The sequence below is a fragment of the Mytilus edulis genome, chromosome 8 (genome assembly GCF_963676685.1).
Source record: "Mytilus edulis chromosome 8, xbMytEdul2.2, whole genome shotgun sequence".
In the NCBI taxonomy this organism is placed as follows: Eukaryota; Metazoa; Mollusca; class Bivalvia; order Mytilida; family Mytilidae; genus Mytilus; species Mytilus edulis.
The window spans coordinates 85,671,808-85,690,983 of record NC_092351.1 but is presented as its reverse complement, the minus strand read 5'-3'; the positions used below and the strand labels follow the sequence as shown (position 1 = coordinate 85,690,983).

General features: G+C 32.2%; 1 protein-coding gene across 2 annotated transcripts; it reads right to left on the bottom strand.

Moving 5' to 3' along the window:
- Positions 1-990: 990 nt before the first annotated feature.
- LOC139486500 (uncharacterized) lies at positions 991-17,404 on the bottom strand. 2 transcript variants are annotated; one of them, XM_071271399.1, is made up of 6 exons: positions 17,300-17,404; positions 15,766-16,534; positions 13,327-13,395; positions 9,668-10,306; positions 7,766-7,937; positions 991-1,519 (listed from the first exon to the last, which is right to left on the bottom strand). In XM_071271399.1, exons 2-6 carry the CDS (start codon positions 16,530-16,532, stop codon positions 1,337-1,339), a joined length of 1,830 nt encoding a protein of 609 aa, XP_071127500.1. In that variant the 5' UTR covers positions 16,533-16,534; positions 17,300-17,404; the 3' UTR covers positions 991-1,336. The 2 variants fall into 2 exon arrangements, with proteins under 2 accessions (XP_071127500.1, XP_071127501.1); XM_071271400.1 differs by lacking the exon at positions 17,300-17,404 and having other exon boundaries at positions 15,766-16,634.
- Between the last annotated feature and the right edge of the window lie 1,772 nt (positions 17,405-19,176).

Sequence of the window (19,176 nt, the reverse complement as noted above, 5' to 3'; positions counted from 1 at the left end):
AGCAAGATTGGTTGTTTGAACTGATTTCTAGTTAACGGTATTGAGTACCGGTGACTCCTAACATAGAGGCATATTTAGATATGTTTCTTTAAGATTATTTTTTTTATTTGAATTCTTCTTGTGCTATTATACTAATTTAAGTAAAATAGTCTCATATTTGACTTTTCATATTCAATAGATAATATCTAATCAATGATGATATTTTTGTTTGCTTACATTATATATTGTAAATGACCTAGTAATTACGGATAAGGTGTTAAATTAAAAAAAAATACTTATTATACAACATTTTGTACAATGCGTATGATTGTTTGTCGTGCCAATTTAATAGATTTATTTCCGACAGAGTAAAATGAACGAGTACTCAATGCATACTTTATTTGGTACTTTGAACTATTTTGATTTGGTCATCATTGATGAGTCATCTTTACTTGTAGAGGAATAAGCGTCTTGCGTACATAAATTTAAACCTGGTATCAGTAATATCTCGTTGATATCGCATAACTAATAATTAAATTTTCAAAATTTTTTAGTGTTATTTTGTTGTCGTCAAGTGTAAAAAGACGGCCCTTTACAGTGGTACTACATGGATCGATTTGTTTTGTTGACGTTTTAGTTTGTTTTGAAGTAAACTGTCTTCACAACGGCTGTTCCCATGGCTTGGTTGATCAGCGAGGCATCCCGCTAACAACGTCGTTGTTTTACTGATCGCTGAGTTGTGGACTCTAGAGACAACCTGTTCAGGATCAGTACGGAAGCTCGATATAACGCAATATGTATATCGGCTTAGTTTGGGTGAGTGGAAAACTTGCCCATTACCATGCACTAATAATACAGGGCCTTCGAACGTCGGACGTCATAACACTTCCCCGTTTTGAATTCTCGTAAACAGATCAACATCTCACTTGAAAAGATGTCAACGAATTTCCCTTTGTCTTAATAAATTCATATTATCTAAAATCGTGACAAAGCAACTGTTTAATAGATAGATAGATATATATAGTTTTATTTCAAAGATAAAACTTGGTATATGTACATGATATATAATGATATTAAAATTTTAAACATACATATGTAATCACTAAACAGGTATATTTATACAAACCAGCCTTAAGAGGCTTATGCTGCATTGTCATTTATATGCGAAATATTATATGAATAAATTTCAAAATCTTATTATACAAATATGAAGATGTGGTATGAGTGCCAATGAGACAACTCTCAATCCAAGTCATTATGTATAAAATTTCAAGATAGGTCAAAGTATAACAATTGGCTCACACAGAACGTCAAGCTATAAAGGGTTATTCAAGACATAACGGATCTTCAATATGAACTATGTATCGTGTATTTGTTTTGAAGAATCAAGTGTTGATTTCATTGCTAGAGCAAAACTATCTGCATCATCCTTGTTTGCAAAATTCAAACCGTAAACCTGTCTTTGATCTCTCCATTGGTGAAATGTAGTGGTAGCCTGTTGGTAATGAAGAGTTTTTGATATTGAAGAGTTTATCACTACCTACAATACAAACAGTTGTTTTATTTTTGATAAAGTCAACCTGAACTATTTCTATGCTTTACTTACCACCCTCAAACGTTCTACAATATATTATAAAAGTAAGCATGGAAATGGGTAATGTGAAAAAGAGACAACAACCCGACCATAGCGCAGACAACGGTCAAGGTCACAAATGGGTCTTCAATCTAGCGAAAAACTTCCGCACCCAGAGCCGTCCTCCGGCTGGCCCCTAAAGAAATATGTATACTCGCTACATTGAAGACCTGTTGGTGACCTTCTGCTCTTGTCCTTTCTATGGTCGGGTTGTTGTCTTTTTGGCACAATCCCGTTTTCCATTCTCAATTTTATAGTTCAGTGATAATGGACGTCATACTAAAATCCGAATTATACACAGCAAACTAAAATTAAAAATCATACAAGACTAACGAAGGCAAGAGTCTCCTGGCTTAGGACAGCCACAAAAATGTGGCGGGGTTAAACATGGTTTTTGGAGATCTCAACCCCCCTAGTCAATGAAGAAAAACAAACGCACATCAATACGCACAGTAGGACTCAGTTCAAGAGAAGTCCGAGTCCGTTGTCAGGTTAGGTACAATAATACATAAATAACAAAAGACTACTAGCAGATACTAACATGCCAGCTCCAGACCTGAACTTAACTGATTGACATATTATGTCTTCATCATATGAATATAAAGCACAATCCTTCCCGTTAAGGGTTTAGTATAATACCATCATGAAATATATGAGAAGAACATAACCCGGGTCGTACCAACAACTGGTGTTAGAATAAATGTGTTTAATTCCGTTGACTTATGAATTATAACACCATGGCATTTTTTTTTACAAAAAAACAAACTACAGTTTACAAAGCACAGTATAGAAAACTAACGGGTGAGCAACACCAAGAAAAACAGCGGTCATTGTATATGTTTTGGGAGGGTAAACAGATCCTATTCCAAATGAAGCAACCGTCGTGCTGATCATGTAAGTATCAAACCAATATTAAATTAAATCTAGTAGGTTACACACGCATTCGGGGAAACAAATTTTGGTTACGACGATTTGAACATATCCGTTGTCATCTAAAACAAAAAGATATTTTATAACATTCAACCAACTTGTAATGACATCAGTCAAATTCATGAAGGAATAATTTCCGCTTTTCCACTTTGAACTCTTGATTTAAAAGTTTCTTAGTGAGCATCAACCCTCTATCAACGAAGTATCAACAGGAAACGCTAGCCCCAGGATATCGTATCAACTGAGAGGTACATACTCAACAAGAATTAAGGCGCTGCTGAAATGTTCCTACATAGAAAAAGAAAGGTCACGACTGGTGAGCTGAAATTATCACTTTTGTCGTAACGTTTTATCTGCAAGCTACCCTCATTATTAATGCCTAGTTTTAACCCCTCCCCCCCAAAAAAAAAGAGAAGATGTGGTATGATGGACAATGAGACAACGCTCAACAATAGACCAAACGACACAGAAATTTACAACTATTGGTCACCGTGAGGCCTTCAACAATGAGCTAAACCAATACCGCATAGTCAGTTTAAAAACCCGAAAACGCAATTGTACATTAATTCAAACTAAAAAACGAACAACCTAATTTATGTTCAAATAATGACCGAAAAAAAAACAGTAGCACAGGAACGCACGATTACCACTGAATGACAGGCTACTGGATTAGGACATGCACATACATATATCTGCATGTATCTGTTATATCCTTCATTTCAAGTTAGAGGGAATAGATACGTTCAACATAGTCACTAACTTTGAATTATATAGTGATATAGTGGCAATGATAATAAACATCTGTAATATTCTTTTAGTGCAAACACATATTGTAAGAATAGACCAGAGCATTTTGACACTCAATGTCTACTCACATGTATATCAATTATCATGATTATAGGCCGGCATTTAGTCGATCATTATATGATATGGGTTTGAGATTGTTACATGAGTTTCTGCGGATATACATTATTATTGTCTGCGGTATATGCAAATTAAGGATTTAAGGTAATTAAAATAAATACATTTTTTTAATTCAATTTTATTTAAGAAGATGCCAAGTATATATAACAATGAATGTTTATTATGCGTGACCCGTATTTTGGGATTTCCCAAACCAGATTATGTTAAAAAATTTAAACAAGGTACAATGTTTTTACAACATGTCGTCGGAACACGGAAAATGATTTATCGTTTGCGTTATTTTCTCATTTTATATTCTAGTTTGATTATGGTAAATACAGTTTTTATCATTTAGAAAAATAATCATTATAAAGATATCTTTACTTTCTATGTGAACGATCTCGGGAATTCGTATAGGTCACATGTTTAAATAACCGACAATGATTTCAAATGTAAATATACAGAAGACAAAATTGATATCACTACATGGTAATACCCAAATATGGAACGTTTTTATTGTTGTTCTTCATCTTCAAGTTACCATGTGCCATTCAGCAATGACCAATATTTATCATAACTGGTAATAAATTTCAGTGGACACTTCGCATTGGTTTGAACAGAATTCATAATTAAATATCACACAAAGATACATTTCTATTTGTATGAATGTTTGTTAATTTCACCAAAAGCGAATAGAAATGAAATTATTATTTCAATGAATTCTCAACCTTTACTGAGAGGAATAATTTGATATTTGTTTGCTTTAAGATTTTTCTATTTTTATCAAACGAAGTTGGGAAAGAGATTTAGTGTTTCTTCTGTGCATCATAAAGTTAAAGTCCATCTATCTACACTACAAACTGCTCATAGTCTGAATTGACCAGTTTTTGTGCTCGACCAGTAAAATCGAGCAGACATTTTACTCGGCTTTGTCTCGACTGTACTTAACTGTACTTAAGTGTACTCAACTAGGTCTCGACTTTACTTAATTAGTCTAATTCACTACTTGATGATCTTTGTGTAGTTTGAACTGGTCTTGACCAAGGCTTAACCTGTCTCGACCTGTCTTGACTAGTCTCGACCTGTCTTAACTAGTCTCGACTTGTCTCGACTAGTTTCGACTCAGTCTCAACCAGTCTCGACCTTTCTCGACTTGTCTTGACCTTCAAATTTAGTTTTGACTGTAATCAATCAGCCCTTCTAACTAAACTGAACATTGATCTTACAAAATTCAAGCTTATTAGGTAAATTGATTTATTGCGGTGAAATGAAAGAATTTAATTTTACAATAGGTAAAAATAAAAGTTATTATATAAATTCAGATAGGCATCTTTAATTTTTATAACTTTTTTCAAATAAACTTGGATTTTCATCAAACTATGCAGCTATCTTAGATATATATTAAGCTTACTGAATCCCAGGTCATTTTGTTTTTTGTTGTATTACTGTCAAATTAAAGAATTAAAGTAATTTTGGTAAAAAAAAGCTAGGATTTGCAGTTTGGACAAAATAAAGATAGTTCACTTTAATTTTTTTTTATAACTTTTTCACATCAACTTGGGTTTTCATCAAACTATGCCGCTATTTTAGATATATATTAAGCTTACTGAATCCCAGATCATTTTGTTTTTTGTTGTTTTGCTGTCAAATTTAAGAATTAAATTAATCTAGGTCAAAAAGCTAGAATTTGCAGTTCGAACAAAACAGTGATAGTACACTTTAATTTTTTTTAATAACTTTTTTCAAATCTACTCAGATTTTCATCACACTATACAGCTATCTTAGTTTGGTGCGTCTAAACACTGCTAAGAAGTCCTTAGTGCACTAAGGACTTATAACATGCCACTAAGGACTAAGGCGTGCTGTCACATATAATTTCTTTTCATATTATGGTAGATATTGATATTTAATGCATTTATTTCAAATATTTGTTCTTTTTCATTAAAAAATATATCTATAAAAGAAATTGTATTTGAAATTATTTCTGTCGGCTTTTTTTCATTTTTTAATGAAACTTACTCTGACAAAAATTCGATGAAAGATTTCTTTTAAAAAATTCTTTTACTTTTAGAAAAAAAAAATGTTGAACAATTACAAACACATGAGTACCGTATGAAGCCTTTGTAAACAGATATCAAAGGACGCCACATGATTTTTTTTCTTCTTCAATTCAATCGGAATTCGCTCTAAGTATAAATTGGTAAGGTTAACTTTCTGGTAATAAGACCCGTCACGGCCTGACTGAGGAATTGGGTAGGCAAATGCTCAAATTAATTTGTATCGATAAAGGCTCCAAATGCCTCCTTTATACGCCATAACTCATGGTGGTGATCCTTATAAAGGATGCTTATACGGAGACAAAAAGAAGATAAAGCCGTAAAAGAAAGTGGAAAAGCTAACATCATGTTTTATAGGTTTTATTTCGTAATTTACTCATAATTTTTGTAAAACCATTTGTATATACACGCATCTTTGTCAGAATTAAAATAAAGACAAAACACTTATGAATATATCTATTCCTTTTGTTTCGATATCTCTTACATAACCATTTTAACAAGCTGACCACCTCTAACACCAGAGTCATGCAGCTATGGCATGTAACTTTGTCGGGAATGAAGTACAGTAAAGTACAGTCGAGACAAAGTCGAGACTAGTCGAGTAAAATGTGTGCTCGATTTTACTGGTCGAGCACAAAAAACTGGTCAATTCAGACTCTGGGTAGTTTGTAGTGCTAGTTTAAACAGATTTATTTAGAGTGGATTGGAAACACGTTTTTCAACTTTTACTAACCCATTTCCACTTTCCGGTTGCTACTGCTGCTTTTTAACGAAATTAGCCTTCCCTTTTTCGAAATCTACAAGAGTATATTTTACGTGCAAGATATGTGGCTCTCTCTTAACACGGAGCAGCCATTTATCGTCCCCTTACGACGGACTATTATCGTTTCTCCAGACCATACTCGCAAATGGTATCAAAGGAGAGGCGGAACCGGGATCGAACCAGGAACCTTTGTGTAAATTTTCCGATGCACTAACCTCTACATCACGACTCCCCATCAATCCGTGGAAGTATAAGTTATAGTTTATAATATTTTGCTAATAGATGCGTCTTGGAATAAATAAAGGCAACAGTAGTATACCGCTGTTCAAAACTCATAAATCTATAGACAAAAAACAAAATCGGGGTAAAAAACTAAAACTGAGGGAAACGCATTAAATATTAGAGAACAACGACACAACATTAAAATGTAAAACACACAGCAAAGGACTAAACATTAGACAAAATCCGAAGGAGTACTGATAATTTGTAAGTAGATGAGTCTGTAATAGTCAAAATCGAGGGTCCAAAAAAAATACGTCATCTTGACATTAAATTCATTGATGAGGAAATGAGGTGAAATGCTGCGTTTAAGTCCATATCTAAGATGAGGAATACAAAAAATTGTCAGTAGATGCAATTTTGATAGTCATGAGTTTCAAAATCAAGTTTTGAAAATGAATTAGATGATATTTCATTTCATCAGCTCAACTTACAAGATATTCGATTTCATCAACTGCACAATTAAGTTATATCTTATAACACCACCCTAACTAATTGGATTGGACTAGTTTTGTCAATTGAGGATTAAAGTCTACTAAATTATATTTTTATAGTTCGTTCTTATGTTGTATTGTTAAACCACTGTCCCAGGTTAGGGGGAGGGTTGGGATCCCGCTTACATGTCCCAAGTCAGGAGCCTGTAATTCAGTGGTTGTCGTTTGTTTATGTGTAACATATTTGTTTTTCGTTCATTTTGTTTACATTAATAAGGCCGTTATTTTTCTCGTTTGGATTGTTTTACATTGTCTTATCGGGGCCTTTTAAAGCTGACTATGCGGTATGGGCTTTGCTCATTGTTGAAGGCCGTATGGTGACCTATAGTTTTTAATGTCTGTGTAATTTTGGAGTTTTATTGATAGTTGTCTCATTGGCAATCATACCACATCTACTTTTTTATAAATATAAAGATTGTTTATATAATAATTTGCTTTTTTTTTACACCAAAAACCTTCATATTTCCGGTCCAAAAATTTGGTGTGCGCAGAAATGAACACTCTTCATAATTGATAGGACGTTTCACGAAACTAAAAAAAACATCTTTCCCCTGCACTTCAGTACACTTGAAGAATACAAATGCAACTTGTTCTCAAGAAAAACCAAATATAAAATGTTTCTTGATCACCTCAGCCTTTGTATCTATCCTATAAAAAATGGATTTCAATTCACGAAGACATAGATTGTTAATAATTATGTTTATTAAATTGATGAAGGGTTACTTACTTCATGATTGTCAATTTTTCTACCAACAACTCGAAATGTATTGATTCCTGTGTGTCTGTAAATTTGCACTTTTGATAAACCTTGCTGCTGTGCACTACCCACAGGCACCCATTTCCTTTTTGAGTCTTCATATTGCATTACGTTTGCTCTCACAGAAACAATGGGCACTTCACTGAAAATATAAATGAACACTTGTTGCACGATGTTTTCTATTTCCTTCTATTTATTTGAAAGACACATACAGCAGGATTCTAGTTTGACATGTATCAAATAAAGACGAAACAATATATAATGTAATGTTTTAAATAATTTATTTTTTTGACTTGTGTCAATCTTCTGAAAATGTGTTGCCTGACATGAAGTTTTCAGAATTATCGACAAGCTGGTATTAGGAAAGGAAACATTGTTTAATGGACATTGTTTGTTGTTCTTCTTTTCAACAAATGTTTTACCAAAGACCATCTTTTTGAGAAAAAAAATTGAAATTAATTAATCAACGTTGGCTCATTATAACAAAAAGAAACATGTATGGCTACGCTGACAACTATGTTATATAATGTAAAGATGCGACTATGTTATATAATGTAAAGATGCGTTATACTGTTTAAAAATACAAGAGAAATAAACAAAGAAAATACAAGAGAAAAACAAATAAAATAAAAAGAGTTACCGAATCCTATGCGTACAGTCAAGTTACTGACAGTTGGCCTAAATAAAGAATAATTCATGGGGTACCTCACACTTTGACTAAAATAGAATTATCTAGTTTTATTTTCAAAATTTTAGCAAAGTACTAACTTTGACCTCTTGACATTGTTTTCAAACTTAAAGTGATTCGAACCAAACAATTTACAGAATTAATTTCATTGGATATATAACAGTTTCACAAATACTAAATTTGATCACTGAGAAGCTTGATTTTTTCTTTACTGAAAGTATAGATTAAAACGTGCAGCTGATTCTTAGCAAGTAAAATATTTAAGTTGTTAGATTTCTTCTTAAAGTGTTATTGAGAAATATGAACTAGATGTTGGTAGCTAATGAAATGCACATGCACATGACATAGTTCAGAACGTTGGAAAGAATATTTCAAAATAAAAAAATTTAACCGTAGAACACACCAACAGTTACTTGTTTAGCCTTAGTTAGGGATATGAAAGTAAATTATTGCATCCGTTAATAGTGTGTGGGATAAAAAAACCTTAGCTTTTCGAAAAATTGTGTAAGTGCTTTTAAAGCCGTTAATAATGAAATAACGCGTTAAATTAAAACAGCTTTTATCGTGTTAAATTTGTTGTTATCGTGCTAAATGTTAACGCGTTACTCTGGTTTTTGACATGAACGGCCTTATGGGAATTTTCAAGAAAACGGAAAAACTTAAGCATATTTTCAAATATTTTTATTTATATTGAAACTAATTGCCCATTATAAAAAAAAAGAATGTTTCATCGATGGTTATGACAACTATACTCCCAACCTCCCTGATTTCGGGTCGTTGACCTGTTTAATCCGTCTTTGCATCTCCATATTGGTGACCTATGTTTGAAAATTGAAGGACCTTCAAACAAAATACTGGAATAGCACACCATATATTCTCGTTAAAATCAATTTGTTGTAGGATGTAAGACAAACACACACAAAAAAGTGTTTTTACGATTCATTAATCTTTACACGAAAGGCCTCTGATATTGTCCAATGTATGTTTTTTTTTCATAGTTTACCTGATGTTTCTATGTTTAAAAAAAATATGTAAAATTAAATTCCAAAATGCTATCTGCAATTTATTTAAATCAACTTACGGAGTTAAACAATGTGTGTGCTATGCCCGAAACTGATTTCTGTATAAATGACCTCCTAAATGAACTCGATAATTAAAAGATTTAATCAATAGTAAGAGCTCACCTTTCTTGAGGTGTGTGTGGTTGTTGTGGTGGTGGTGATGATGATGGTTGTGGTGGTTGTGGTCGTGGTGGATGTGGTGGTTGGGGTTGCTGTTCTGCTGATGGTGGTGGTGGTGATGGTTGTGATTGCTGTGGTGGTAGTAGTGGTGATGGTTTTAGTTGCTGTTGTGGTGGTGACGATGGTTGTGGTGGTTGTGGTCGTGGTGGAGGTGGTGATTGTGGTGGAGGTGGTGATGGTGATTGTTGTAATTGCTGTGGTTGTGGTGAAGGTTTTGGATGCTGTTTTGGTGATGGGGATGATGGTTGTGGTGGTTGTGGTCGTGGTGGAGGTGGTGGTTGGGTTTGCTGTGGTGATGATGGTAGTGATGGTTGTAATTGCTGTGGTGGTGGTGGTGATGATGATTGTGGTGGAGGTGGTGATGGTGATTGTTGTAATTGCTGTGGTTGTGGTGAAGGTTTTGGATGCTGTTGTGGTGATGGGGATGATGGTTTTGGTGGTTGTGGTCTGGTAGGAGGTGGTGGTTGGGGTTGCTGTGGTGATGGTGGTGGTGCTGGTTGTAATTGCTGTGGTGGTGGTGATGATGATTGTGGTGGTTGTGGTCGTGGTGGAGGTGGTGGTTGCATTGTAAACTTCGCCAGACTGCAATTACAAAATGTAAAGACATTATATTTCGAAGATGATATGACAAACAACAATCTGGTAACTTGAGTCATTGAAAAGATTAGGATTATATTTTGATATGCCACACTCGCATTTTGTCTACATAAGACTTATTAGTGACGCTCAGATCAAGATAGTAATAAAGCAAAACAAGTACAAAGTTACAGAGCATGCAGGAACCAAAATTACAAAAGGTTGTGCCAAATACGGCTAAGGCTATCTATTCCAGGGACAAGAAAATCCTTAGTTGTTAGAAAAATTCAAAGTTTTGTAAACAGGAAACAGGAACATATACTTATATCCTTACACATCTTTTACCTTTGTTTTTACCAATCCACTAAATAAGTAACAACGCACGATGGACTAGTACATGCCTACTGTCAACCGAGAACAAGTCTCAGACCACATTTATTCCTCCGATTGGTCATGTTGGTTACAATGATTTCTTTGTAAAATTCAAATTGAATAAAAAAATTGCACCACATGAAATAAATGTAACTGCTTATAGACCATTAGTATTTAAAAAAATATGCTTTCTATCAGAACAATTCTTCAATGTTTTTGTTCTTTTGAAAGTCCTTTTAACATGCCAATTGTAGAATATGAATCTTCAATAAATGACGAAGTCTAATATGTACCAAACTTTCATTTTTGCAAAATATCTACTTTTAATTTCAACAATAAATTGTTCCGACAAGAGTTACTTATTTCATTATTAATGCAACCAATAGGAGCACTGAGATATATAAACACCATAAGCTGGTGACATCTAAAAATGGATAATCAACAATTGGAAACGAAAAATCATCTCATTAAGCATAAATTTTTGTATTAAGCTTCCCATTCAAAATATAGATATCTAGATCCAAGAAAGGTCAGTGTTCATTGTTAGTATAAGCGTATTTAAAGTCAGTTTGGAGGATACATTTCTTTAGAGTACATACTGAAGTCCTCATACACATTTGAAAAATGGATAAGACAGAAAAAAACATAGGCAACCAGAAAAGCACGATTCTGTCACAAATTTATACATCTCATTCATGAGATAACTCACATATTAAAACACACAAAACTGTCTGGGTTTCTAGATCTCTATTTTTTATTTTTTTTAACAACTGAATCACTACATTTTAAGGTCACGCAGAAGGTCAATCCTTAGAATCATCATCAGTTTGGTCACCTGCATCTACCGAATTATCATTATCATCATTTCCATCATATTCGTCGTCATCGTTAGCAATATCAACGATTTGGTAATCCTTATATCTACAAGCTTTCGAGCATTTACATACAGCTATCTGTTCAACACACTGTGTTGAACATATGAACATCTTTTGTTGGCACAACCAGCTTTACATGAACAGCACATCATTATTAAAGCATCTAACGCTTGTGGTTGGTCTAGCCAATTGATGCTGATCAAATTGTTCTAAACAATCCAGTCATAGTTGTTTGGCAACAGACCAGTGTTGTGTTTAAGAGCAGATTTCCAAATCTACGTCTGAAAGTTGGCTTGTTTAATGTGCTTTAGCATTGCATCTTTTGTTGGGGGCAGTAGATGACAATGAATCTTTTTTTGTTGCATTTCAAAACGTTCTGATCTTTATTCATCGATATTTTTTTAATTTCGTAGCCATATATAGAACACGAAAACCTCTCGAGTGTTTTGACAACTCTTCGTCAACCTCTTCAAAGGTTTCACCACGATGGAATAGACCTTCTGAAAACTCCACATAACGTGCCAAAAAGCCGAATGCATTGCTTTTTTTCCTTTACCAGACAAAACACTTACTGAATCACAACCTGTATTGTCGTGAAATCCTGGCAGTTTTCTACAAACAGTCTCACTAAATTTCGAACACATTGATTGCGCATTTAATAACCTGCATTTGTACCTGTCAGACAAACAATGTTAGAATTTTAAAAGAATCCTTTATTTTGTCTCAAAACTAGGAATTGGCAGGAATTTATTCTTGGTTCTCATATGTAAAACATATAGTAGAAGAAACTTTGAAAACATATTCCTCACAAAAGATAACTAAACATATAAGAGAACAATTAAATTTAAAATTGAAGTATTTTTATGAAGAACTAGTAATTGATAAATTATCAGATTTCAAGGATAACAGAAAACTCACTATTTATAAACATGTAAAAATAAATAATACAGAAGAAAATATTGAACTTGCTCAAAACTTGAATTCAGAAAACTGATAACAAAGTTTAGATTGAGTGACCATAATTTATTAATAGAAAAGGGAAGATACCTTAAAATACCAAGAGAAGAAAGATTATTAAAAAACTGCAAATAAATTGAAGACGAAATTCATTTCGTGTTATATTGTTATAGAAACGATAATAAAAGAAAAGTTTATTTTGATTTTATGATAAATAAGAATATCCACTTTATAAATTTAAATGAGAGGGATAACATAACATATACACTCAACCAAATTTCACACACTCAGGTAAATAAGCTAGGATCCTTTATAAGACAGTTTATTGAACTGAGGACAGGGGACTCTTGAAATATTTACTTTTATTGTGTATATTAATGATCTTGTTGTTATTTTTTTATTTTCATTTTGTTATATTGTTTAACATACTATAAATATGTAGTTTTATGGCAATAAAGATTTGAATTAAATTGGATTGAATTATTGAGAGTCAATCTATCATCTAAATATCTAAAAGTGTTGTTAAATTTTAATGCTAATAGTTCGAATTGCTAATTTGAGTCATACAATTGTTGCATCATACATACACAAAAAATGATGTTAGGGCTATTTACTTGAGCACCGGCTACGTTGATATGTAGATTACTGAAGTAACACTTTATTAGGGAGATTGCCGTTGGAAAAAAATCTAACGTGTTATCTAGTAATTTGACTCCATTTATTTATTATTTGTTGTTGACCTCCAAAATAATTTGCATTACTTTATCCTTACTTTAAGATAATGTTGATAGAGTTGAAAGAGATAAATAATGTAGTATTTACCTTCCAGTATTTATCGCCTGAGCCTTTTCGCTATGGTTATTTCGTACAGTAATACTGTACTTTAGGTCTCTAAAGAAAACAAGATAATATAAATGTGGTATGATTGCCAACGAGACAACTCTACACAAAAGATCAAATGACACATAAATTAACAACTATAGGTCAACGTACGGCAATTATATCGTATATCTATATCGTAAATAACACATCTTCTCAGACAGTATAATATAAGTTCTAAATAAAACTAGTGGCTTTTAAAATCATTTATAGCTCATCCGCATCTTTAACAAAAATAATAGTCAAAACTTTCTGACCATTTTCGCCCATGTCTGATGTTCTCTATTTAAAACAAATTCAAATAAAAGAAGCCATTGATGTAATAAAAATCTTCATCTCTCAATTTTTTTAGCAGATTGATTAAGTCCTGATTTCCATTAAATTGAGGACAAAATTAATTTACTTTGTAAATTACTGTACTTTATTATGTACGTGTTCTTTTCATTTCATATAAGTTTTCTTTTTATCATAAGATTGTTCCTGTGCAAAAAAGGATCTGTAAGCATATTAAAAAAAATTAAGTACTAGTACATGTAGTATGCAATTTTTTTTGTTGGATAATTATATTTCATTTCTGTTGTAGATTATTACGCAAATGCGAAATTGAATATCATATTCCAAGAAAGATACCATATAATGAATGACGTTATTTTTGCATATGTTACTAATGCTTATATCAATGATAGTAATTTTGATACATTGAAGCAGTCAATTTGATACCAGCTGGCGATTGAGAGAGCAAAAGATAATACATTCAACCACTGTTTTTTTATTGGTTCTAGTGAATTTCAAAGTTTTTTGTACATTTCTTTATGCTCTTTGTCGTTTTTTCTTGTTTCTCATTTTTCTGTTTGCCCTTGTATTGCCTGTCTATGGGTTATAATATAAAAAAAAGTAAAATCATAAAAATACTGAATTCAAAGGATAATCAAATCGGAAAGTCCCTAATCACATGGCTAATTCACATGACAAAACACATAACAAACGAATGGACAAGAACTGTCATATTCCTGACTTGAACAGGCATTTTCAAATGTAGAAAACGGTGGATTAAACCTGGTTTTATAGCGTGAAACATCTCACTTTGTTGACAGTCTCATCAAATTCTGGTATATTTTCAATGATGCGTAATCAACACAGATAATAATAAATAAAATAGTCAAAATATTGGTACAGCAGTCATCATCGTGCAACAATTTTAAAAGGAATAAATTTAACAATACACAAAAACATCTACAAACACATTCATTGATTCGCGTGTCTGACGTCAGAAAATTGTATACCTCACATATTTTTGTCGTTCAATGTTTATACAAACAATTGTCAAATTTCACATGGGCAATGTTAGCGTACAGGGTTAAACAATGAAAAGTATGTAAGAATTAATGTCAGAAATAGACCGAGATTTAAAATAGTCCAAAAGTTCTATTGAATTTATAAGAATCCACAAATAGTTCATTCCACGACGCGATTGAATAATTTTGACGTTTGTGGTTCAACGTATTTTCTAATTCATTTTAGAAATATATCATAATGACATATTATAGAACAATAACATAATTGCCCCTTTTTTATTGAACAAAAACAACATAGTTATTCAGTTTTTATGTTTTTCTTACTCTGTTTGTATGAAACTAGCTTAACGTAAAAAATGTTACTATCTTGGATATCTTAACAAAAATATCATATGTGTATTGCAACACCTGGTCTACAATACAAAAAAATCTTATTATTATTCAACATTTACCATTTTTATAAATTTAAAAAAAAAAGAATAATAGTTAATCGATTACAAAACTTGAAAATTCAATTTTGAATCTGGTATAGCATTATGATTGAATTAGATAAAGCAATTCAACTCCACTTACTTCGTATAACACATGATATTTATACCAGCGGTAGATTTTAAATTTCATAATGAAAATAAGCATGCGGTAATGACTTTGCTCATTGTTAAAGACCGAGTGGTGACCCTATAGTTATTAATTTCTATGTCATTTTGAACTCTAGTTGAGAATTGTCTCATTGGAAATCATACCACATCTTCTTTTTTTCAAAATATAATCAGTGAATGAATAGCTTGCATTCCAAAATGCATACTTGATAACTGTTCTCTCGCTGGTAAGTGCGACTAATTCATTTAGTTTTTGACAAAATGAGTTCTTCAACACGTAACGTATATATCGGTTTATGAGTGTAATTCTTCGTCACTTTAAACATATGATGATAGTTTTTCTTCTATAGCCTAATTATCAATTATATATGGAATAATGAATGCAATAAGAAGATCCAATTTTATATCATTGAAATGGTATTGACTAAGATAAAATCGACTATAGTTAAAACAAGTATTATATATATAGTCTAGATTCAATAACTTACTTGACTGATATCTCTCCAAAATACTTAAGTATCTCTTTCTCTCTTCTATCCTTTTTGGCATATTTCACTGTTGGCATCAATGGTGGATCTTTTTCCATTGTATCATCTAAATCGGACTTGATATGTTTTAATGATTTCAGCATTTCAGCAACATCAGTTATTTTCTGGCTTTCGGCTAAGTCGTTGTGACATTTTTCTAACTTTTCAATATCATTTCGTAACTCAGTTCTTAGAGGTTCTAATGCCTCATAGCTCTCTGCTTCCTTTTTTTCCAATGATGTTTTCAAAGCTAATACTTGTTGGTCAACCTCTTGTTTTATCTCTTTTCCATTTTCTGTAATGGCACGAATAGCTTCTTTAATGTCGCTATGGTATTTGTCTTTGCCTTGTTCAATTTTGTTTAAATTTGTTTTAGCTGATTTGATCTTTAATTCAATTACCTGTTTAACTTCAGCCTGTAATCCTTGAATCGATTCGTTGATTTCTGACGTATCATGCCGTTTGTGTTTATTGACGATACACATTTTACATATTGGTATGTCACAATCAATGCAGTAAAATATGAAATTTTCATCGTGTTCTCTGCATGACAGTTTATCCTCCGGGTTGATACTTTCACCACTAAAAAAGGTATGATTTCTACTTATTTTTGACCTTAAATGTAAAGTTTTACAGAAATCACACAGCCACTGGTCGCATTGTTTACAACAGTTCTTTCCCGGTCCACTCATGCAGATGTCACAGGACTTGAAAGCAAATTGAGCCATACCTAAAAGATTTCAGTAATCTTGACACACATACAAATGTAGCTCTAATAAATGAACAAACTGAACAGTAAAGTGTCTAGGTAAGAAATTCGAAACCGCTAAGCTCTAAAATATCAATTTCCATTTGTATACACTTCATACAATTGTATGTGTGAAGTCCTTAATAAAACGTAAATTATCATAAAACACCAGTATGTGAAACACAATAACCATTATCATGTATTCAGTTTTATTCAATACATTTATTTATAATAGACATTTTAAATGTCACACATGTTTTTTTTTAAATTCTACCTTTTCATTTGTTTGCAGATAACGTAGCAGATTATATATTCTGTTTAGATTACTTTTAATAATACTTTTATATTATGATAGTGGCTGAAATGATATCGTTGAATGCTTTTGAATTGAAATTCGTGTACAGGTGGTACACATTTACATTAAGTTATAAATATGTCGTCGATTGATATATTTGTTCTAATTTGGAAGCGATGGGGTTGCAGGTTTGATTAAAAACCTTTTCTTACTCTACGACTAATTACTGTCAAGCAAGTTATAAAAAGCGGGATACAACTATAACATGATCAATCATCCTACTTTATCATATGGCAATCTTACTGTTGATCATCAATAACATATGACCACCCAAATGAAAAAACAGAGAAAATAATAAAACACAAATTATAAAACTCTTACGGCTGTTTATGTATTATCTCATATACTCTTTGTAAACTAATGTTGCACCTTATGCTACACGTTTTACTTACGTAGGTAAAAAAATGTTATCCACAGTGATTCGATATTGTCCTTGTTGTCTTTTGTGTGTGTTATATCATCTAAATAAACGTGTCATACTACACTAAATTTTGAACGTTAAATTTGAGATGCTAATTTAGGTCAAGCTTGTTGAATTAAGTAAGATACGGGAGAGAAAATTTAAAGGGAAAAGATTGATGAAAAATGAGAAAAATCATCAAAATTGTGTATTTTAAAAGGATTGTAACAAAAATATAAGTGCACCACCTTATGATTTTTTATTCAACATATAATTGTTACAGTCATATCAAACCAAAAATCAGGTTAAGAAAACAACTTTAATACTAGGAATTTTTGGCCCCTCAGAGGTATACATCCTTAAGGTTTAGTTTATTAATACATTATGTTGATTTTGATTCTTGATAATCTTTAATGTCTGCTGCCCCTTGTGTCTTATGTGTTTCGAGTCAGTTAGTAATACTAGTAGTATACATCTTCCTGATATAGTAAGTTGTTCTATAACATTAACATCCGATGATCCATGTTGATTAAACATATGTAAACGTAATAATTTGGTAACATGCACTGAAGTATCATACCAACTTATAATATAGGCGTAATACCCTATAGAAGACATACGACTAAGCAACATGCATTCCTAGTGAAACCAGCGGGATTGATCCTCAAAGCACCGTTAAAAAGGTATTCGTCATGATATTCATTAAAAAGAAACACTTTGTAATATTGCCTGATTTTCCATTTTTAAAAGAACACATGAAACACACAACTCAACTTTTATTTGTTTTATGATAATCTTAAATGTGACAAAATAAATATATTCCCTCAATTTCAGTTATCATAACAAAAGAATAACTGGTTTTATACATTTCGGGGCCTTTTATAGCTGACTATGCGTTATGAGCTTTGATCATTGTTGAAGGCCGTACGGTGAGCTATAGTTGTTAATCTCCGTGTTTTTGTGGTCTCTTGTGGTAGTTTTCATTGACAATCATACCCATCTTCTTTTTTATATCTATAATCAATGATAATTCTTGTCAAGATCAGTCAGTATGGTTTCATCATTCAGATGGATATTTTAAACAGAATGCCTATTCTTTGTTAAAACAACTATTCAACAAACGAAACACAGTTGTTGTTACGAAATAAATCAAACATCTTGATAGTTATACTTTCGGTTACATTTTCATTTGGAACATATTGATATATAAGCAAAGTACGATTGTCCCTTCTGAAAAAAAAAACCGATACCTATATTTACTGTTGCCAATACAGTGAAGGGAGACACAATTCTTCATCGTTTCTTGAAATTCTAACGAAACACAAAACATATCTATAATTATACCGGATGTTCTTTCATTATGAATAGTAGGATTACATGTTAAGCTTCAAAACTCGCTAATTGGTGTTGTTTTATGCTTTATCCGCGGAGAAAATATCATACACGAAATGAAGGTAGGACATTAGGGTCCTTAAATCTTGATGTAACAGGTATATTCCTAGACAAATTCAGTGTTAAATTCAAGGTTGTATCAAGAAACTCACAGCCTTAAAAAAATTCGTTTGGAAAAAATGAATTTGTAAAAGGGGCAACAAGCCGACCAAAGTTCAGAACATATCAAAAGGCCACCGATGGAACACATTAAGAAAGATTATCACGGTCTTCCGTCTTGCGTTCAGCAAGAAGCTCAGCATTTTAAATTTTCCTAACTAAATCTTGTCCTCATATAGTCTTAAATTATTTAACATGTCTTGTCTTTCTTTACTCCTTGGTTTTGATTGTTATTGTCTTTATATATACAGAACACCTATGACTCCTTTGAGTCACATGGTTAAATACTCAAAAGAAAAATAACAAAACCCAACAAAT

Excerpts from the sequence above, each read along its gene's own strand:
- LOC139486500 (XM_071271399.1), bottom strand. The coding sequence starts at position 16,532 with ATGGCTCAATTTGCTTTCAAGTCCTGTGACATCTGCATGAGTGGACCG. Across the intron at positions 13,396-15,765 it reads TTTGGAGAGATATCAGTCAA|AGACCTAAAGTACAGTATTA; the intron begins GTAAGTTATTGA and ends TGTTTTCTTTAG. Across the intron at positions 1,520-7,765 it reads GAAAAATTGACAATCATGAA|GTAGTGATAAACTCTTCAAT; the intron begins GTAAGTAACCCT and ends TTTGTATTGTAG.